Consider the following 23,296-nt stretch of genomic DNA (forward strand, 5'->3'; position numbering starts at 1 on the left):
TGTGCTTTTGGAATATTTTTTTTTTGATATTTTACCAGTGACAACCACTAATATATGGCTTCTTATTAGAGAAATCGATGCACTTAGTGTTGAAAACATCATTCTGGCTATCCAGAAAGAAGAGATACAGATCTTAAATGGTGCCATGAAAAAATTTAAGATTTAAAGACAATAGAAGAAATTGAGCCTGGAAAGGAGACTGAGAAGAAGGTTAAAATTAGGAGATGGGAACAGCAGGAGAGCATGGGGGCCACACAATGTGAAAATGGTCTCTAAAGTCTTAAAAAAAAGTTGTTTCAAACTTTTTTGAAGTAGGTAGAATATCTAGCAAGTAAAGAAACAAAGCTGTTCTGTTTTAGTCAGCTTTTTCACTGCTGTGATGAAAGAAGCCAACCAGAACAACTCTAGAAGTTTATTTAGGGGCTCACATTTTCAGAGGTCTTCATCCATAGAGGTCCGGCTCCATTCCTCAGGGCTTGAGGTGAGGCAGAACATCTCAGAGGAAGTATGTGGCAGAAGGAACCAGCTCAAGTCATGATCAGGAAGTAGACAGAGAGAGAGAGTCCACTCTCCAGATACAAAATATATGCGCCATAGCCACGCCCCCAATGAACCAATTCTTCCAGGCACACCCCACCTGCCTCCACTTACCACTCAGGCAATCCCATCAGGGCTTAATTCACTGATTAGACTAAAGCTATTATCCAATCATTTCTCCTCTAAATCCTCTTGCATTGTGTAACATGTGAGCTTTTGAGGGACACAACATCTAAACCATAACAGGCTCATTATATTTCCTGACATAAAGATTATTGGTGACCTTGTTTAAAAAGTGTCTGGAGGTATAGTGGAGGTGGTAGTGATTCTAGGTTGGAATGGATTGCAGATTCATGGGGGATAAAGCAGACATCATGGATAAAGAAAATTTGGTAAGGGAGGGGGAATTGCAGTGGCCTCATGGGAACAGGTTAATGAATAAGTTCTGCTATGGTATTTAATAGGGAAAGATTTGCACACATTTAAAAATGAATAATAGATCGTTCTTGTAGGGCTTGGGTAGAATACATGTTCTCACCAGTAGATTTTTTTTTTTTGATTCAGAGTCTCCTATTTATCCTACCAAATGTTTCCAACAAAATTCTTTTAATTCATGGAGGCTTTCTGAGAATAAAGGCAGAGGGGTGCCATTTCAATAAGATCCATTTCATACTCTCAAAAGGGTTAGTGACAAATCCTTAAGTCCAAATGATTTTAAACACAGAGATTGAGAAATTCATATCACCCTAAAAGAAGAGAGACAAGCACCAATTCAAATTACATCATCAAAATCTTCTCAGAGATGTTTCCATTTCAAGAACAAGTGACTTAAATTGCCATGAAAAGGGCAATCTAGATAAATGAGGCATACCCTGAGTAAAGGCACTGAAACTTCTGCAAATGTCATATATTCACAAACTGGAAGTAGGTGAATGTAACTTATGTATGAATCTATCTGTCTCCCATGTGGAAAAAGAAAAGTTTTGTCAAGAGAAGAGGTGAAATTTATGTAGGCCACTGTGGCATGGGCTTTGGAGTTTGACCTCTATCATGAAATGTCTGGGGGATCATTAAAGCATCTTAAAGAAACAATATCATAATCACCCTTATCTACTCTGCTCCTACTCCTCCCTCTTCTCATTCTCCTCCTTCTCCTCTCATTCTTCTGTCTCATAAATTCTACTGAGAACTACTTCTGTGCTAAGAACACTTAAGTATGATAAATGAAATATCTCATTTAATCTTTTAGTCACCGAAACAGATCAGTGTGAATTTTATCCTCATGTTAGCAAGTTGGAGATGAGTCTACTGCTTATACAATCAGTGCTTAGAATCAAATGCCAGAATCTTTACTAATATCACCCACACAAGTCAGCCACAATCCCACCATGCTCTCTCTCATGAACAGGTTCCATGCCTTCCTCCGTACATTGCTCCCTTCTTAATAAATTCTCACAGCTGAGCTCTAGGACTTGGCATGCACTCTTGTGTCTGAACACTCAGGTAGACTCTAAAGCAAGTTCTCCTTACTGCCTTAAAAAGGAAGGATTTATAATGAGGAACAATATCCAAACACAGCAGCATTTTCTGAACACACTGAGAGGCCACACAATGTGGCAAATGGTTTCCTAAACCCTGAAAAAAATGCTATATTTTGTTTATAAAACTAAAACTGTATGAAAAATCATATTTGTAGTATAATTCAGAAAGCAGTCTGTGGTTTAATGCCGTATAGTAACTATGTGATAGATGAAAATTACATAAACTTGCTAAAGCTTTTCAAAAATAATGTACAAGTGGTAAGTGCATTGAATGATATATAGTAGACTAGGAAAAAAACAATGCTGAATTTAAAAAAAGAAGCAGCAGCAACAATAGTTTCTGTTTTCTAGGATCTGTCTAATATCTGCCCTGCATCTTTTGTGTGAATAATTAGTTGTATGTATGTCAAACAAGGTCCTATTTTCAGATCTATTCAGACAGTATGAAGAGATGGATCAACTACAGGTACATAAATGAAATTGGAGACTGTCAAGATTTCTTTTTTGTATGTAAGACACTATGGTGGTCTTTCCTTTCCCTGGAGAATTATAATGTCCCTTTAAAAATATTCTTATAGTCCCTTAAATAGGGTTTATTAATGCACCAGTTAAGAGGAGTGTTCTTATTTATTTAGGCCAGGGAGCAGGTTAGATCTCAAGAATGTGTGTGTGTGTGGGGGGGCAGAACAGAGAAACAGCCAAAGAGATTTTCACTCTAAGGAATAACAGAACCAAGAGCACTTAGGAGCTCTTTCAGTTCTCCTTTTCTGCCTTGTAAGTCAGTTGTGTTATCAAGGCAGAATTAGGTCCACTCCATTCACAGCTTTGCCTTCAGTATTAATTGTGATTAAAGAGAAAGAAAAGCCTGGGACCAGTCTTAGGTTTATAGCTGACCACTCTGAGAAGCAGTCTCCAAATGATCCAAGGGCCCAGGGGCAGACTGTCTCTCAAAAGTCAGAAGGAAGGAACAGGTAACAAGCTACTGCTAGGAGATAGACCCTTGCTGGGATTTCACAGAAGTAACTCAGGGAGACCTGGACCCTCTGTGCTTAGGCAAAATGGGGCTGTAGCAGACATTCGTAGTACCCTCAGACCCCTTGGCTAGTCTCAGGGCAACCATGTCTGTCCCTCAGAGCACTTTACAGCATACTTCTTGTTCCTGCCACTCTCAGGCACTTTGTCCTGAGGGAAAGACATAAGAATGGATGAACTGACCATGGCTGCCTAGCTAGGAACCCAGCAGTGACTGAGGAGTGAAGAGGCAGTTTCCCTGGCCTCCAGTCTGGACAAAGGCATCTCCTGAGGAGCTCCCTGAGGGCTCCAGCTGGGTATGGACTCTAGGAAAATCAATTGTTGGCTTTCTCCTGGGGATCTTCCTTAACAAATCACTTGTACCTAAATTCTTGCATCAGGGCCTGCTGCTGAGAAAGCTAATCCAAGATTGTGAACAGAGGCTCAATGTGACTGGGAGAATGAAGGGAAGTTAGAGCTTTTAGTTAGAGAATTCAGGAATCTGGGTCATAATTATGTAAAGGTGTTTAACATACAGTGGACTTGAGGATGGCTTCCATGTAGTTACCCTCAACCTACCTCCTAAGTTTCTGTGTGGAATATTAAATTCATTAACCATTCCCTGCTCTCTCTCTCTCAATAAAATAGTGATAGGTTTTTGGATTGTTCACTGTTTTATGGGAACAAAAAAAGGTGTATCTGCAAAAGCTTTTCTTAAGTGCTTTTTTAACACAAAGAATTTTACAAATACAAATAATTAATGAATGCTCAAGTAGGTTGTTGACATGACTCTTTAGAAATAGGAATTTGGAAGAAGAAGTTGTGCTCCATTTGTGTATGATGTATCAGAGTGTATTCTGCAATCCTGTATCACTAATTAGAACAAATAAAAAATTTAAAAACTAAAATAAAATGATGTAATATTTTCATGTAAACTAGGAATATTCTCCTATATATTTAAATCATCTGTATATAACTTACAACATGTAATATAATGTAAATGCTTTATAAATGGTTACTATATTGTCTTGTTTAGGGAATAGTGACAAGGAATAAACTCTGCCCATATTCAATACAGATATAATTTTTTTTCCTAATATTTTCCAGTTGTAGTTGGTTGAATCCACATTTGGGGAATCTGCAGACACAAAAGGTTAAGTCAACTTTAAAAAATATATTGTTCATTTCTTGGAAAAAAAAGAAATTTGGAAAATGATTTTCAAAATTTAAAAAGGATTAATAATCCAAATGTTCCTCCTACTTTTATGGTATTTACTATGTATTAGTTGTGTTTTTAATTATAATAGTCCTCCTTTGCATGATGGTTATGTGAACATCTAGACATGAAGTTCTTTATATTTCTAAGGAAATAAATGCAAATGTTTGCCAAATAAAGAGACATGACAGTTAATAGATCATTTTATACCAAATACAGATATTTTTCTTTTTTTCTTTCTTTCAGAACTTGACTGGTTCTTATATTAATCATGTATGAATATCCATAGACAATATATATATATATATATATATAATATATATACATATATATTATATATATATATATACTTTTCTAAATAAATGAGTAAAATTAAGTATTTTACAAAGCTGTAAATTATTTTTCAAAGCTGAAATGTAAAAGTACTATCCATAATATATTGCCTCCCTCCTTCTTTTTACTTCTTTATCTCTTCATGCACACACTACAAATCTTTTAAATATAGATTATCGAGTGATATAATATTCCTCTTTTTTAAATACATTCATTTGGTTTTACTTATTATTAATCTGATTACTGAAAATCATACAGCTTTCATTTCAACCTGATTATCATCCAATATTCTGTAAGAGCTGGGGAGTATACCACAAATATTTTTAATATTATTAAAATATGACCAAATATGGTATTATAAATTTTCATCATACAAGGGAAAAAAATAAACATTGCCAAACACTTTTAAACAAACAAACAAAAAACCAATAATATTTATTGTATGTGTAAATGTTTTAATAACACTCCACAACCTCACAAGTTGGTCTTAGAGTTTAAAAATGATTATAAAGTCACTCAAGGATTATTGTGATGTCCTACTTTCTTAGGATACAGTGAGAAAGGAAGGCAACTATATCACTAGAGATGGCATTAACAACACAATATTATTATACCTGTGATGTTAAGTAGTTAATACCACTATCCGTGCTGTTAGCTACTGGTTTGTCTGTATTATGGTATTCAGTGATACTGGCCAATGGTATTACTATAAAAACATACTTGCTGTCCTTGATAGTCACTCCTGCTGTTCCTGGAAAGAACATTTCCTGGATTGCCAAAATAGCACATGGCTGGGTGACAGATAGAGTGGACTACACAATTAAGCCATCTGTTTGCTGGCTTCTCTAATTTCTCTGCTTCTCCCTCTGCTTTGCTGCACAGCTCAAATATGGCTTCCATTCGAAGGAAGACCAGATGGGGAAACAAATCCCTATTGTATTTCCTAGATAATTTTAACTAACCACTTCCCAAGCTAAAAGAAGAGATTGGCACATGGTATCCTTTGCTAGGACTATATCACTGTTTTATGGGAACAAAAAAAAAAGGCTGTATCTGCAAAAGATTTTCTTAAGTGCTTTTTTAACACAAAGAATTTTACAAATGCAAATAATTAATGAATGCTCAAGTAGGTTGTTGACATGACTCTTTAGAAATAGGAATTTAAATGTAGTGTGCTTGGAAGACACTACATTTAAACAGTCTGATACACATAGAAGGAAAAAAACTGGGCTGGAAAATCAAATAAAAATTCTTCTTGGAGGAAAAAAATCACTGAGTCACTTAGATCTGATTCTATGATTGGAAATGTCTGTCTGTCTCAAGGGCCAATTTATAACCATCTATGACTAGAGGAAACAGAAAAATAACTCCTTTTATTTTCTGCTCCAATTTATTTTCTGGACTGAACTACACAAAAATACACACAAAAAAAATTAGAAAATGTTTACTTTGTTATATTGACTTTCTGAGAGTTGGCAATATGATGCCCGAAGATTGAATTTAATATATCTCATCATTTTCTCTCATGCAGTGGAATTACTTAGCTGGTTGATTGCCTTTTTTTTCTTCTTCTCTCTTTTTAAAACATTTTTCTAGCCCACTGGCCTATTCCTTCGTTGTTTCCACAGGAAAGCTTGGCAGTCATTGATGCACTACGGAGTAGTAGCTATCAATCCATTGGAATTCAGTAATTTCACGCTATGATTATGTATTGATTTAGAGATTAAAGTAGAATTACCTCTTTCTGTTAGATTTTTTTTCCCCTATTGGCAAAGAAAAAGTTCATGGCTTTAGAAAAACACCGTAGTTTTAGCTATTGTTTGAAATATTTTTAAAATATCTATTTACTCAAAAGGAAAAAACACGGGTTCTTATATTACACAGAACAAAAAGTATATCTGTATTTTGGAAAACTATAGATTTTTTAATGTCATCAAGTCAAAAGTTCAAGTTAAAGGTTTTTTTTTATAGATCAAATGAAAAAATATTCTAATTATTGTCTGATTTAGAAAATGAAAAGGTTGACATTGAATTCATTTAGATCACAAACACTTAATGCACACTTACTTTGGCTTAAAAAGTTACCGTGAGGTTGAGATTCAGAAGAATAAATTGGGCCCAAGTTTCTCTTTTGCCCAAAGTACATGCAGGTAGTAAAATAATTGAAAAGGAAATGTTATACAGTTGAAATGTAAGGAAAGAAAAGAGGATGGTATATCTCACATGTTCTTTATCAGGAAAGAGTAAAACCTAGTGTGCAGATATCCCCGTTTGGACACAGCCCTTTGTTAAAAAGGATTCACAACAGATCTCAGAGTTTGAGAAAAGGAAAATTGGATTATGCAATTGTGCTTTATTAAATACCATAGTGATATCTGAAGTAGATACGCTTAGTAATACATTCCAAATATTCAACTCAAAAGACAATACGAAAAATTAGAGACTAAAAGGACATTACTCCAAATGCATACTGTGTAGCACTATTATGATATAATTAATCAGCAATAATGATACCCAGAAATTAGTGTGTTACACTCTAACAACTTTGAAAGGAAGCATCCAGTAAATATGTACATCACCAAGTCAAATGTTAGACTCTTATAGATTCAGCTCTCTAAAATGCCTATTCATTTTGTCATATTTTTTTTTATTTTACTTCAGGTGTATTACTTGGTTCACTGTGCTACCTAATTCCTATTGTTAACATCCTATTTTTAAATATAGATTTGTCATAAAAATCAATTCACCAGTAGCAGTTTTCACTATACCTTTCATTAAAGATATACAACTTATTTTTAATTTTCAAAATCAATAAAAATTTTAAAATTTTATTGACATAAATTATATGAAAAGTTTCCATCTAAAAAGCTAAATACATTTCATAATGCCTCAAAAAGTGTATATACTGATTTCCAAAATATTTGCTAAGTCTCTTCAAGGCTGAGCAAGTTTTAAAAAAGCTCAAAAGCTAAATTTGAAGCAATTTTCATGGACCCAAAAGGCAAGAAGCTATATTAAAATTCCATATTAAAATACCATTATTCTCTCCTGGTGAACTCCTGCGACTCACCTCATTCAAATATAAATAAGGGCACTAGACAGGAAGCTTTTCCATTGTTGCAGAATATGCTGTTATTGTCTGGTGCACAAATTCTAAGACTGTGCACCTTTCTCCATATTTTTATTCTAATTAGGTTTTAGGCAATTGTTTATTTTATCTATTTGGAGGAATGTGTTTCATGCTGTGTCCTTCATTAAAAAGATTAAGTACTTCATCAATCCTTAACCTCTTAGTGTGTCTCATTAGTTTGGTAATTTATTCATCAAAATACACTCTGAGAGATGTTGGGATTGAAGAGCTGGTGTTGATCCAAAAAAGCATGCTGTGTGGTGCCATGAACCCTATCACTTAGAGTAATGTGCCTGCCCAAGGAGAGGGAGAGGATTCCTTCAGAACAGGAGAGAGACAGGAATGTTTGTGCCTTTCTGCTTCCAATCCACATAAAATCTTTTGAGATATGCCCACCTGTAAATACTTTAGAGGTTAAAAAATGCTATAGAGCTGTAGCATAGGGTGAGCTATGTTTATAGAAGCCAAGAATTCCAAGAACTCTTTGAAATCAGCATTTCTTTATATAAGTCACTGCTACAAATTAAAGGAATATGAAAGAATCATTCTCAAGCTGGAGAAACTGCATTAATACTGAAAGCATTTCAGACATTTTAATAGATTGAATTACCACTCACCATGGGAAAACAGCTTATAAAGGAGTTATATATTTTACATACGATTCTTTTGTGTTATGTGTGAGTTAGAGAAAGAGAGTGTGTGAGGCAGTGGAGAGTGAGAGCCAGAAAGAGTGAGAAAGAGAGTGAATAAGACAGAAAGAAATTGTATATATTGCATAAAATGGAAACGAATTAAAATTCAAACGCAATGCACAATGTGCGTTCATACATTTACTTTTTTTAAGTTGGCTCTGACTAGTTTTGACCTCAATTATTCTGAGGAGCTTATTAATGAAAATTTGAAATTCAAGCCTTTGTAATGATGACAAAAAATTCTCTGATAAAAACTGTGTGCTGTGTGGCCCTTACAACGTTATTCTGTGGATCAGTGGTAGAGCACTTGTCTAGCATGTGGAGGCACTGGGTTTGATTCTCAGCACTGCATATAAATAAATGAATAAAATAAAGGTCCATCAAAATCTAATGCTATTCAGCTGAAAAGCATTATTATTATTATTTTAGTAAACATTTGATCTCCTGTCTCATTTTGGTAGATATGTGCTCATCTGCTACTCATCATTCTTTCTGGCTTAGTGAGGCAAGGTAAGTGTCTGATCTGATTCAGGTCTCTCCATGGATAAAATCTGAGAAACCCTGTGGTTCTTATAATCTAAAAAATTAAAGACAAGAAGAAGAGAAGTGAAAACAATGAATAAGAGAAGAATGGAAAGCAGCATAAAATACAAAACCCCCAAAAGTATGGAGATTAATTTTATTTTAGTTATTGAGATGGGGAAATAAAAAAAAATCATTGTTTCAGCAAAAAGAGGTTGACAAGTTAAAGTAGAGAGATGACAACTGGATTTTTTTTTTAAATCAGGAAAGACGGCTAAAATGGAAATATTTATCCTTGCATCTAGCTGGTTTCCTAGGGAACAATTCTAAACTCGGTATTCATGAGACAATGAATGGGATGCAGAAGGTCAGTCTAGATTTGTTGGCAGGTTCGGACAAAAGAGGTGAAGTTACATGGCTGACTTTGTCACAGGTGAACAAGGGAGCCATCTGCAAATCTTAACAAGAATCATAAAACAGGCTGGACAGAGATTCACCTGCAAAAGGATGGTTCTTTGAGATATGCTGTTTTCCATAAACCCCAAAGATGAGGATTTAGGATAACAAAAAGTTGGGGTTGACTTCTTAATCACTGTTGTTTTCTGGAGCATGTATCTGAGATGAAATTTAACATTACCAGCAGAAAGGCCAGAGATGGGAAAGAAAAAAATTTAGGAACATTGCATTCTTTATGTTCAATTTGCTCTAAATAAAATTCATTTTATAAACTAAAACTTTTTCAAGTTTTCTTAAATATCCAAATCTCTGTTGTTTTTAAAACTTTATTTCTAAATTTTAACTTTGTTTTGATATTTATATTTTCTTTTATAAGCAATTTTTTATTCTATAAGACATTTTTCTTACATAGGGACCAGGTAAAAATATTTTTTTACCATTTGGTAGAAAAATAACCTAAACACTATTCTTAGTTTGCCTTCATATTATATTATGTTTTTTGACCTGAGTTCATGAATCTTAGTATACAAATGCTAGATTAGCATGATCACAGTCATGCAGATGTCATGGATTTAATTCATGTTACAAAAACAACATCCTGATGAAAAGAATGGAATGTATTTAAAAAATAGAAAATGCATATTTGGAATTATCAATTGATGAATCAATTGCCATTATTTTCAAGAATATTTTTAGGTCAGTAAGTATGTCTTAATTGCTTATTTCTAGTGTCAAACAATTGATAGTGGAATTTTCAAATAATTTCAGTTGTTGCATAGATTTATTTTTCTAGTGAGTAGAATAGTATTCTTACTAATCTCTTACTTAGAGGTCTTTATTTGAAGATTCATATATTTCACTTAAAAATGTGAATATGAGATGGAGTTTTTTTTACCAATATCTTAATGTTATTTCTCCCAATAACTTAAAATAAATGTACTTCTATAACATTCATGATTAACATTGAATGAGAAAATATCTATTCTGGAATCATTATTTAGAATAACTTTGGATAAATGAGTTTTGCTCAAGACTAGAGGAATATTTTAGATTCTGAAAATAATCTATGTTAAAACTTTAACCTGTTTTAACATAGATATGATTGAAATAAAACCTGAAGAGAGGTATATACACCATCAGTAGCACACACAATCTGGGCTTTTCCAAATATAAATTTCAGCAGATATAATTTTTGGTTCATAAGTCAAAATTCAGGGAATCTTTTTAGATCTGTAAAGCCATGTATTGTTAGTGATAAAGAGCTAGAAAGACTCATCTTGCTTCAATTCTCTGATTAAACCATCTGCCCATAACACTCTAAGTAATTGACTCACAGATGATACTATTTGAAATTAAATATTTCCATTTATTCCCAACAACAATTATTTCACTCAGAAATCTGACAATAAGAATAAAAAAGCGTCTCAAATTCTAACAAAGGACATTATTGTAGTAACTTGGCTTGATTTTCCATTAATGATTTAGGCTATTTGAATGTCATTTTAAACATAAAGCCTAACTATGTGCTTTGGTAAACAGCCAATGTTTCCAACAACCTTTTAATATTTCTATATGCAATTTATTATGTTGCATATGTCACATTTTAAAAATTTGAGTGTAACAGGTATAATATGATTAAGTAAACAAAACTCTTTCTTATATTTAAATAAAACATTGTGATATTTTTAAAAGCTGCTTTAAGCAGTTGAAAGGTATTTTTATTGAAAATATATAGAAAAAAGTTTTTTATGTCTTTTTCCATTAGGATGTTGTAAGAACTCTGTCAATAATGTGCCACGACTTTTTAAAAATTTTAGTTTCTACATAGTTAATAAATTACGTAAATATTTGGTTCCTTGATTACAATTTAGTCTAAAATTGCTACTTAATTCATTTTATGAGATCCCATGGAGAGTTTCATTTAACATCATTCTTCATCCCTTTTGTAGTCATAAAATGTAGTTATGTTATTTTGTTTTCCAAGATTGAAGTAGTTATGTCCATCTAAGTGAAACTTTTTAGAATCAGTAACCCCTTTATATTCATCGATATTTTAGAAGGGAAAAAATAGATTTTATAAGCACTAAATTATGATAAAATTATTCCTAAATGTTATAGAGAAAATAATGAGGATTTGTTTTATTGGTCATGCATCAGAGTTAAAACAATTCCTTAGCACCTACAGTAGGCAATCTCTTTTATTATTTTAAATCAAACTCTAGAGCATGTGTCCTTAAATAAGACATCAGGTCTGTGTTGCTGCCTCTTTCCTTTGGTATAGCTCAGAGACCACTTGTCACTAATGTAGACCGTGATGGGCATCCACTGGTGCTATGTCATGTTAACTGTAAGAGTTGTCTGTGCCTTCATGAAGAACCCCCAGATTCACTAAAGCATTTTGTGTTATGTGTTTTCAACAAACACTTTTTATCTAGGAAATGTTGTGTCTGTAATGCTTGCTCCTCACATGCTCAGCTCTCTGTTTAGCAATCAACTTATCAGAAAGGCCTTTCTAACCCCTCTGATCTCAAATAGCACCTACCACTTCCCATCCCATTATCCTTCTTTATATTTCCCTATAGCACTTATTTCCTCCTAAGCTAGTAGGAGGGATTTAAATTTATCATCCTTCACAACTTGGAGAACTGCCTGTAGAAATTATCTGCTTTTTGCACTTTCAGCTAAAAATTACATAGCATTGTTAAATATGTAGAAGGTATTATAAATAAACATTTTGGGGGTAAATGAATGCATGAGCTCTATGAAATATTTGTTTATTTTGGAGATTTCTGTTTCTCAGTTTAGAAGGGGAAGGGGTTTAGCCACATAAAAGTGCATATTTTATTTTGGAAGTATGTGGGTATCTTCATGAGCAGTATACCTTCAGCACTGATTCATAATGTCTCATAAGTCCACATGAAAATAATAGAGATTTGATTGTAGATGATTTAAATGTACCAAAATGTACATATCTTAAAGTTGTATGTCCAGTTCAAGTTCCTCGATCCAATATTTAAAGTGCTGCATCTGAAAATATTAAATGAAATGAGGTGACTATGTTATGTACTTCAATGAATTTTCCTGGTGACTGGCCCATATCCTCCTTGTCAATGGGCACACTAGTTCCATAGCTGCTGTTGCATGTTAGCTGATAACCAACCAGATACCTTTTACCCATAGAATTTCACTCAACAAAACATAATCTCAGAGATGTTTCCCTCCTCCCCAAATAAGCTGATGACATACTGATAGGGAGTCCACAAATGTGGTCCACGTTACCTCAAAGTGGGGCTAAATTTGCCTTGTAATCTGGGCTACAGAGTGCTGCATACAGGAGCCACATTCTTGTTTCATTTTTATCCTGTTCTTTATTCCTTTTCTCCTAAGAATAGGCCCCAAGAAACAAATACTTGTAATGAGTTTGTATAACTCTGACCCAGTACACCCAGTCTGAATATCTTTGACTGATATTAAGGACTCCTGTATTATAAATATACTTGATTATTTTAAATTCTCTTATGAAAAAAATTGCTTCCAAGTTAGATCTACAAGTCAAAAGCAGATTGAGAATGAATTAGTTCTCCTGTTAAATCCAGGGCCATTTGTGTAGCACAGATGTTGAAGTCTGAATAATGCTAAAAATACAATACCTAGCTTTCTATTTTAATTTGTACAATGTCAGAATCCATACAGAGTTATATCCAATATTGATAAATAGAACTACATAGATATTTAAATTACCAGTTTATCAGAAAGTACCCTAGTCTGTAAATTTTCTTTCCAAAGTTTATTTTTCTTAGTTTATTATCAACCAGTGGTGCGATGGAGCCATGATGTTGTAACTGAACCACTGGAGCACTTTGTCACTGGGCCTTCTGTAAATGATGCAATTCTTGCAAGCTTATAAGTAGTCAAGCAGGAAATCAGTTGTGATAAATTTTATATACTCTTGCATACATTCCTGGGCTTGATTTGGGTGAATTTTCAAGGAGATTCACTTCATATTAGTGTATATCAATTTGCTATATGTTAGGATCCCTTAGCGGACTTTAAAAAAATTGTTTATAACATTGTATTAGTCAACTCTCTGTCACTATGATAAAACACCTGAAATGATGAAAGGAGAAAAGATTTAGCTTGACTCAGGATTTCAGAAGTTTTAGTACATGGCCACTGCTCCAGTTGCTTTAGGCTCATGGGGGCAAAGTGTGTCATGGCAGAGCTCATGGAAGATGTGGCCTGTTCACCTCATCCAAGCCAGAAAGCAAAAAAAAAAGAGAGGAAGGAGCTTTGCTTCCAATTGCTCCTTCAAGTTCATGACCCCTTGACCTAACTTTCCTCAACTAGACCCCCTGTCATTATGGCTCTACCAGCACCCAGTATTCCCATGGCCTAGAGACCAAGACTTTATCACATGGACCTTTGGGGAACATTTCAGTTCCAAAATATAGCAACCACCAGAATTTTTAATGTAATTCATCAAGAATGTGGCCTGAGAATCAGTATTATTTTAAAAGTCTAATGTCTTAATATCACTGTGTCTCCACAGTTAAGAATCACTTCCTACCATGGCTTGCTAAGTAAAGAGTATGCATGCCAATTTCCTAAGGAACACCAAAACTGAAAATTCTTTCACTGGTAGAAATTTGTCCTCTTAACCTTATTGAGCACTGTGAATGGAATGTGTTCTACTAGTCCATTGTCAAGAAGTCCCTCTTTTATCTACCATGGTAGGTCCATTCAGTGCCTTTCACCACAGTCACGTGTCACTTAATGGTGGGATAAAGCCTCAGGAACATTGTTGGACAATTTTGTTATTATCCAAACACCATGGAGTGTGCTTACACAAACCTAAGTGATGTTGCCTGTTACACACCCAGGCTCTCTGATACCACTTATTGCTCTTAGTCAATAAGCCTGCTCAGCATGTTACCATACAGAATACTGAAGGCAGCTGCCACCCAGTGCTAAGTATTTGTGTATCTAAATATGTCTAAACATAGAAAAGTAACAGTAAAATTGCTAGCTGATAGAAATTTTCAGCTCTGTTATAAGATTATGAGAACACCATGGTATAATCATATACATGGTCCATCATTGACTGGAGAACATCATCCTGCAGATATAAATAGCAGATCTCTAGAACTTATTCATCTTGCATAATGGAGTACTGGCAATATTTCTTCCCTTGGGGATTATTCAACAATAACTGGAGATATTTTTGTTGTTGTTATTGCAACATCTTTAAGGATGCTACTGATATCTCTTAAGTAGAAGCCAGAGATGTAAGTAAATTTTCTACAAGAATTACATAAGACACTTTCCATACGTTAAGCAAACAATTATCTGCCCTCAAAATTCAGTAGTGCCAAAGGTGAGAAATTTTGTTCTCACAAAACATTTACTTAAGAGGCTTATCTTTAAATTTCTCTAGTATCTATAACAATATGTCTAGTCAAAGTCCTTCTTAGGGCACATTAAATAACAACATGATCCAAATTAAAAACCTCTTAACACTCATAAAATAGATGACACCAAAGTAGCAGCAATTTAATTATACATTCTATTCTGTTCATAAAATTTAAACTTCCGTGCAGTGACTGATAGTACCATAAGAGTGGTACTTTCAAAAGTTACCAGTTTGACCAAGCAAAAAAAACAATATTTGAATCCTTCAAACTCTCTGGAGTATACTTCTATGCAGAGTCTTTCATTTGATTCAAGATATAAAGAGAAAGAGCCACTTAGAATGAATCTGAGATAGACTGTTACCCACATGAGAACCCTCGAATAATCTTGAAAGCAGAGAATTTGTTCAGGTTCCAGCAGCAAAATCAATCCTTTCATTACTGTGGTTGTACATTTACACTGCCCGCTGCCACCTAGCTCTGCTCTTCTCCTCTAAAGAATCGGGGTCTTAAATGAACACCAAATTTAATTCTTTTTGAGCCCCTTTCCTTGCCTAATTCTGCTTGCCCAATCAATCCATGTATTTGTAGTGAGGCTTCTAATCAATGATCTTCCACTACTTTCTCATGCCAATGAAAAACACAGGAATAGACACTTGCCCCAAGCTGCACCGAGATAGTTTATCTTCCAAACTTTGAAGGTAAAGACACAGGAGGGAAAACCTGAAATAATCTGAAGATTTCTCTAGGGGGCCAGGTGTCACAATTCTTAAGGATTCCTAGCTCCTGTAACTCTTCTTGATTCCTACCTTCTATGTTCCAATCAAGCTTAATTTTGTGATCATGTAAGTCAAATTCCTAGAAATTAAATATTGTATTTTATATGAGAGTAGAAATATTTGTGTACTGTTCATGTGTTACTTACCAGTGTTGTAATCTTGGACTGGTTTCATGATTTCTCTTTGCCTCCATTTTCTTATCTGTAAAATGAAAATAATAACATCATAAATATCTCAAAATACTGCTTTGAGATAATCTATGCAAAGCACTTTTTTAAGTAAAAAGTAAGCACATAGTAAGATCCAAATAAATGTGATCATTATCATTTTATGGATAATATTAAATCTTTAAAGTATTTTGAAACTAGAAATTTAAAGGAATTTTCTTATTAATTCAAGTATTCTTGGTGTTCTAAGTAGAAAAATCATATTGTATATAATTAATGGTAATTTAATTCTATTTTTAACTTTTATTTCTTAACTTTTCTTGTCTATGTGTATTTTTGAGAATTTTAAAAGTCAGAACTTTAACTGATATATTTTAAAAGAGTCTTCCTGGGGCTGGGGATGTGGCTCAAGCAGTAGCGCGCCTGCTTGGCATACTTGCAGCCCAGGTTCGATCCTCAGCACCACATACAAACAAAGATGTTGTGTCTGCCAAAAACTAAAAAATAAATATTAAAATTCTCTCTCTCTCTCTTAAAAAAAAAAGAGTTTTCCTGAGTTCTTTGTTAAATTTCATTTTCTAAATTTCCCAGGTTACTTTAAATTCTTTAAGGTTTTAATTGAGGTAATTATTATTGGTTGATTGCTACTTTTTCTCCATATATCCTGACCTATCACCGTACATTGGGTAATAATATTAAATTCATAGCTGTCTCTTCATCTGTGTCTCAAGTCTGTTTTTCACATTAATATGATTTAGTTTTATTTTTATTATAAGAACACTTAACATGAGATCTACCTTTTAAAGATGTTTCAGAGTACCATGTAGTATTTTTTTTTAGTAGGAACACAATCCAATTGAGTTATATTCACTACCGTCAGGTGTCACATAATGATAAAAATGTATTATTAGATGATTTTTACTGTTGTGCATACATCACAGACTGTACTTACACAAACCTACATGGTAAAGCATTCTACACACTTAGGCCATATGAAATAATCTATCACTCCTAGGCTATAAACTACATAGCATATTACTGTACTGAATATTATCAGCAATTGTAACACAGTTACATAAACATGCATGTTTATTTTTCTAAACATGTCAGAAAAATACAGTAAAAATACAAGGTAATAGAAAATTTCAGCTCCATTAGAATTTTATGAGATCTCCATTGAATATGTGATTCATTATTGACCAAAATGATATTGTACAGCACATGACCATTATTCAGTAGTTGTCTAACTTATTCACTTTGCATAACTGAGACTGGATACTCTTAAATTATCAATTCCCCATTTTCTCGTTTTACCAACCGCCTGGTAATTATCATTATACTCTCTACTTCTATAACTCTTAGAAACTCACTTAGAGAAATCATATAGTATTTGTCTTTCTTTGACTGGATTATTTTACTTAGCATAATATCACCAAGGTTTATCCATCTCATCATATATTATAGAATTTTCTTCTCTTTAAAGTAGAAAAATTCCATGTATGTATATACCATATGTTCTTTTTTTAAAAAAGAAAATTCTTTTATTTTTTAAATACATGGCAGTGGAATGCATCACAATTTTTATTACACATATAGAACATAATTTTTCATATCTCTGTTTGTATATAAAGTATGTTCACACCAATTCATGTCTTCATACATGTACTTTGGGTAATGATGTCTATCACATTCCACCATCATTGCTAACCCCCTACCTCCTCCCTTTCCCTCCCACCCCTCTGCCCTGTCTAGGGTTTGTCTATTCCTCCCATGCTTCCTCTCCCTACCCCACTATGAGTCAGTCACCTTACAGCAGAGAAAACATTCACCATTTGTTTTTTGGGATTGGCTAACTTCACTTAGCATTATCTTCTACAGCTGCATTCATTTGTGTTCTTTTTACTTTGTTGGGAAATGGAGAGTAAAATGGTTTCCACATCTTGACCATTGTGAATAGTGTTGCAAAGAACATAGGAGTGCCAATATTTCTTCAAGATCATGATTTAAGTTATATTTTACATAACCCAGAAGTGGCATTGGTAGTTGATATGGTGTTCTATTATTTTGAGAAAACTACATATTGTTTTTATAGCATACATATAATTTTACATTCACAGTACAAAAGTATACACAGTTTACATGTCCTCCATATCCTCACCAACATTTGCTATCTTCTTTTTTTCCCCATAAGATAGCTAACCTAACAAATGAGAAGAGATATCTTATTCTACAATTTCATAACAATTTGTGAAAAGGACATCTTTCCATATATTTCTTGGGAATTTATTTCTCTTTGTAGAAATATTTATTCAGCTCTTAGACCATTTTTAATTGAATTATTATTTTTTTGCTATTAAGTTGTGGGATCTTTTTATATAATTTTGATTTTAATAGCCTACCATATGGTTTGCAAACATTTTCTTCCATCCTATAGCTTGTGTTTTTGCTATATTTATTGTTCCTTTTGCATTGCAGAAATGATTTGGTTTTATGTAGTTACACTGGCCTGTTTTTGTTTGTTTGTTTGTTTTCTTTTTTTTTTGGCTTTTTTAAAATCTGTGCTTTTGGTGCCATATCCAAGAAGTCAATACCAAGACCCATGTCATAAAGGTTTTCCTCCATATTTTTTCCAGAGATTTTGGTTTCTGATTGTAGGTTGAAATCTTCAACTCATGGTGAGTATTTTTTCCACACAATATAAGATAAGTGTATAATTTCACACTTTGTATGTGGATATCCAGTTTTCCCAACATTATTTGTTGGAGACTATCCTTTTCCAATTGTGTATTCTTGGAATCTCTCCTGAAGACTTACCATGTAAGTATAGGTTTATTTCTGCTCTCTGTTCTATTCCTTTGGTACATCTGCTATTAACATACTCTGTGGTTGTTGTAGCTTTTAAATATATTTTGAAGTTATGAAGTACTATACCTCCAGCATTGCTATTCCTTCTTAAGATTGTTTTGGTCATTTGGGATTTTTGTGATTCCCTAGGAATGTTAGAATTTTTTTTTCTGTTTTTACAACAAAAACACAAACATTATTTATAATGCCGAAGAAGTCCTCAGCATTTTTGTGGGGGCGTCTGTAAATGTCCTTGTCTTTCCTTTCATTTTTGAAGGACAATTTTGCTAAGTATAGTAATCTTGGTTGCTATGTTATTTTTTTTTTCTTGAGGTGCTTTGAATAAATCATCCCACTTCTTTTATCTTGCAGGATTTTTGCTGAAAATCTGCTTTTAGTCTTAGGACAATCTCCTTATACGTGGGGGTTAGGTGTTCTACTACTGTTGTTAAAATTCTCTGTTTTAACTACTGGCGATATGATTATATCTCAGTTTGGACTTCTTTGAATTATCCTTCTTTCTAGTCCTTTGGAATTCCTGGATTTAAATGTCATTTCCTTCCCTATTTGAGACAAATTTCCAGCCACTATTTTACTTTATTCATTTATTGTTCTCCTGTTCTCATTGAACAATTTAATGGTAGTTATTTTAAATTCTTGTTTTGGAGATTCATATATCTTTGCTTAATTTGGGTCAGTTTCTGTGATTTTACCTTCTTCCTTGTTTCAATAATGTTTCTCTTTCTTCATTGTCTTTTACTCTTTGTGTTCATATGCACACAAGAGAAAAGTTGCTACCTTTTCTATTCATAGATTGGTTTTTCACAGGAGAAGATACATCATCGATTAAACCAGCCAGAGATTCTGTGGACCCCTCAAACAGTTGTGATGGTCAGAACCATAGATTTTGTTCTTAGTGGCACCTAGTTATCTAGAGCAGGCCATGTTGTCATCAGTGTTCAACAATAGATAATACCAAATCCAATCCCCCAGGTATGACTTGGAGAAATTGGAGTGTTTTATGCTATGTTCCACACTTTTCCTTTGCAGGGAGCATTTTGATTATTTGTTCTCTCTTTGCTTTGTATTAGGATATGAACAAGAGCTATGATGAGTGCCATGCTCCTTTGTTCCCTGCTGATGGATCCTGTCAAAGGCCCAAGCCAATCTCTCAGGCAGCACTAGGAAAAGTTCCAATATTGGATGTGTAATCAAAACCTTTTCCTCCTTAGAGAGAAACCTGGAGTTGAAGTTTTCTTCTGTTACATGGTGCCATGCAAGGGAAGGGGACCACAGGGTGTCTCCAGTCTCTCTACTACTTTTGATGTGGTTGATTTTGCTTTCACCTGGATGCAGGGAAATTCTGAATAGTTTGTGGATTTCTCACAAATGGCATCAATTTAGTTACCACTAGTGAAACAGTTTGTGTATCATGGAAAGGAGAGTCCAAGGCTTTATATTTCATCATTTTCCTCCTTGTTATAAATTTTCCTAAGTTTATTTTCTAACCCCTGTAGTGTGCATTGGAATTCTCCAATAACCATTTATTTGGAAAACTATGTCGTTGTTTCAACATGCTTTTTTTCTGATAAGTTATTGTTCATGTTACATAATTCCTTCGTATTCACCCATGTGCTGTCCTTGAATAGTCGATAGAGAGCCAGATTGTTCACTATTTTCCAGTAGAAATGAAGTCATCCCCCATTGGTGGTAGTGGAGGAGCAATAACAGGGCACTCCTGTTTTTCTTAATCACTGGTAGTATCAAAGGGGCCCAGAGGAAAACCAGGCATTCTTCCCACTTCAGATTGAGAAATCTGCACGTTTACTCTACCCTGCATATAATTAGATAGGACAACCCCTTCCTCTGTGAGAGTAGAATCTGAGAAAAACAAAATAAACTTTAAGATTTAAATAATCTCAGGAGTATAATTGTATAATACCCACATATCCAAATTTTAATTAGAAAATCTATGACCAACAACCCAAATAGTCAAACTAAGCAATATTTCAAGTAATTACCAATATAAGAAAATGACATATCAATAGAATTTCAAAATATACCCAAAGGAAAATAAAGCAGTACAATGAAGAACCATACATTCATAAATTGGACAACAGGATGAAATAGATCAGTGTTTTTTAAAGGACAACCACGCCCATCCAATATGAAATACATAATTTGAATACATCTGTAACTCTCAAGGCCCAGATGGTTTACTGGAAAATACTACCAAATGGTCAATGAAGAAAGAATAAATGCCTTATCCCTAAGGATAGCAATACAATAAGGATGACTTCTATCACTAATCTTATTTGACATAGTTCTGAAAGATTTTGTGATAATGCAAGAAAGAAAATAGTAGGAATGTGGATCAGAAAAAATATTTGTACTATTTTCAGTTCACTATCTATGTAAACCTGTCTGATGAATCAAAGAGATAAAAACTTCTACATCTAGTAACTGAGCCCATCAATGTTTCAGGATATAAGACCAATATATACAAATTAATTCTATATCTATACACTAGCAATAAACATGTAAATATAAAGGTTAAACATACAGGGCCATTAATAATCTCTCAGAATAAAACTGTAAATCAAAATAAATATTCAGGACTTATATGTTCAATCAATAAAATATTGATGAAACAGAGATAAACCAAAGAAAACCTAAATAAAGGAGACAATATACAATGTAGAAGGATTGGAAACAAGAGAGGAAATATAGCAATTTCCTACAAATTTATATACTTGTTTAATAAAATTTCATCAAAATCATAGCAAGCTATATAAATACAGGCACAATTATTCTTTTTTTTTAAAAGAGAGAGAGAATTTTTAAATATTTATTTATTTATTTACTTTTCGGTAGACACAACATCTTTATTTTATTTTTATGTGGTGCTGAGGGTCAAACCCAGCGCCCCATGCATGCCAGGTGAGTGTGTTACCACTTCAGCCACATCCCCAGCCCCCAGGCACAATTATTCTAAAATGTTTATGAATAAACCAAAGAATTAGGATAGGTAAAATAATTTTGAAAAAGAATAAAACAAGAAATCTAATCACTTTCAAAATTTATTATATCTCTACAACAGTCAAGACTGTTTTATTATTTGCAGAACACACATAGTACAATAGAACAGAAAAGGGAACTTGGAACTAATACAAACTACAATATACTCCATTTTTGACAAATTAAAAAATCAAAGCAATAGAAGAAATTTAAATTTCCCAATAAATGGTGTTGTGATATTTATACTTCCTTAAACAAAAATAAGACCTTAATATAAACTTCAAATCTCATATAAAATCACCTCAAAGTAGATCAGAGGCCTAAATGTAACAGATATAATGATATAATATTTAGAGAGAACTATAGGAAATTTGTCACAACTATGATTAGGCAGAGTTCTTAGATTTGACACCAAAACCATGATTCAGAAAAGAAAAAAATAGTAAGTTAGACTTTATTGAAATTAAAACATTTTACTTAGAAAAACATTCTTTAAAGAAGACGAAAAGACAGGCTACTGACTTGGAGAAATGTTTACCAATCACAAATTCAGCTTAGTACTAGGGTTGAGAATACACAAAGAATGCTTAAAACTACAGCAACAGCAATAACAAACAAAGGTATGAACAGAGAATTTATTAAAAAAAAGCTATACAGCCTACAAACAACCATATAAAAAGATGTTTCACATCATTAGTAAATGGAAAATGCAAATTAATACCACAAATCAAATATGGCTATACACCAATCAGAATCACTAAAATAATCAATAGTGACAATGCAAAATGCTGTTGAGAATGTAAACTGTACCACTTATGCATATCTAATGGAGATATAAAATGGCACAATTACTTTGAAAAAGAATTTAGCATTTGCTTAAAAATTAAGCATGCAAATATGATATGACTCAGCAATTACATCCTGGGCATTTATCCCAGAAAAATAAAAATTTATGCTCATTCAAGAATCTGAATAAATGTCAAAAGATTTATGCTGAGGGAAAAAATAGAAACAATCCTAAAAGTTATCCTACACTGTAGAGTTCCATTTATATAATGTTTTCAAAATGACAGATTTATAGAGATGGACAATAGATTAGTGGTTGTCAATGGATAAGGTGAGGGGATGGTTATAGCTATGTAAAAGCCACAGGAGAGATCTCTGTGACTAGAGAAATATTCTGTATCTTAACTGCATCATGTTGTGGTTTAGATATTACGTGGTCCCCCAAAACTCATGTGAGATAATGCAAGAAACTTTAAAGGTGAAATGATTATGTTATGAGAGCCTTAACTTAATCAGTGCATTAATCCACTTGAATGCATTAACTGGGTGGTAACTAGGCAGGTAGAGTATGACTGGAGCAAGTGAGTCATTGTGGGGAGGCATTTGGGGAATATATTTTATCCCTAGAAAGTGGAACTGCTTTCTGCTTCCTGATGGCCATGTCCTGAGCTGCTTTCCTCCACCATACTTTTCTGCCATTTCTATTGGGCCCAGAGCAATAGAAATGGCTCTCTATAGACCGAGACCTCTAAAGTTCTAAAGGTGAAGTTATATTTAGGGTTTTAAAACCATGAGCTCCAAATACACTTTGTTCTTGTCAGGATTTTTTGGTTACAATATGGAAAAACTGATTAAA

At 33.5% G+C, this 23,296-nt stretch overlaps 1 protein-coding gene across 15 annotated transcripts in view; it reads right to left on the minus strand.

Moving 5' to 3' along the window:
- Positions 1–23,296, minus strand: part of LOC144373968 (uncharacterized) — a 172,525-nt gene that overhangs the window by 11,656 nt on the left and 137,573 nt on the right. For 11 of the 15 annotated variants that reach the window (XM_078036926.1, XM_078036924.1, XM_078036925.1 and 8 more), the window contains one exon: positions 15,772–15,826. In XM_078036926.1, the coding sequence (XP_077893052.1) occupies positions 15,772–15,826 (55 nt within the window). Of the gene's footprint in view, positions 1–12,196; positions 12,466–15,771; positions 15,827–23,296 lie in introns of those variants that run through there. The other 4 variants (XR_013433517.1, XR_013433515.1, XR_013433516.1 and 1 more) reach the window with 1 other exon arrangement.

This window comes from Ictidomys tridecemlineatus, unplaced genomic scaffold, assembly GCF_052094955.1.
Source record: "Ictidomys tridecemlineatus isolate mIctTri1 unplaced genomic scaffold, mIctTri1.hap1 Scaffold_54, whole genome shotgun sequence".
Taxonomy (NCBI): Eukaryota; Metazoa; Chordata; class Mammalia; order Rodentia; family Sciuridae; genus Ictidomys; species Ictidomys tridecemlineatus.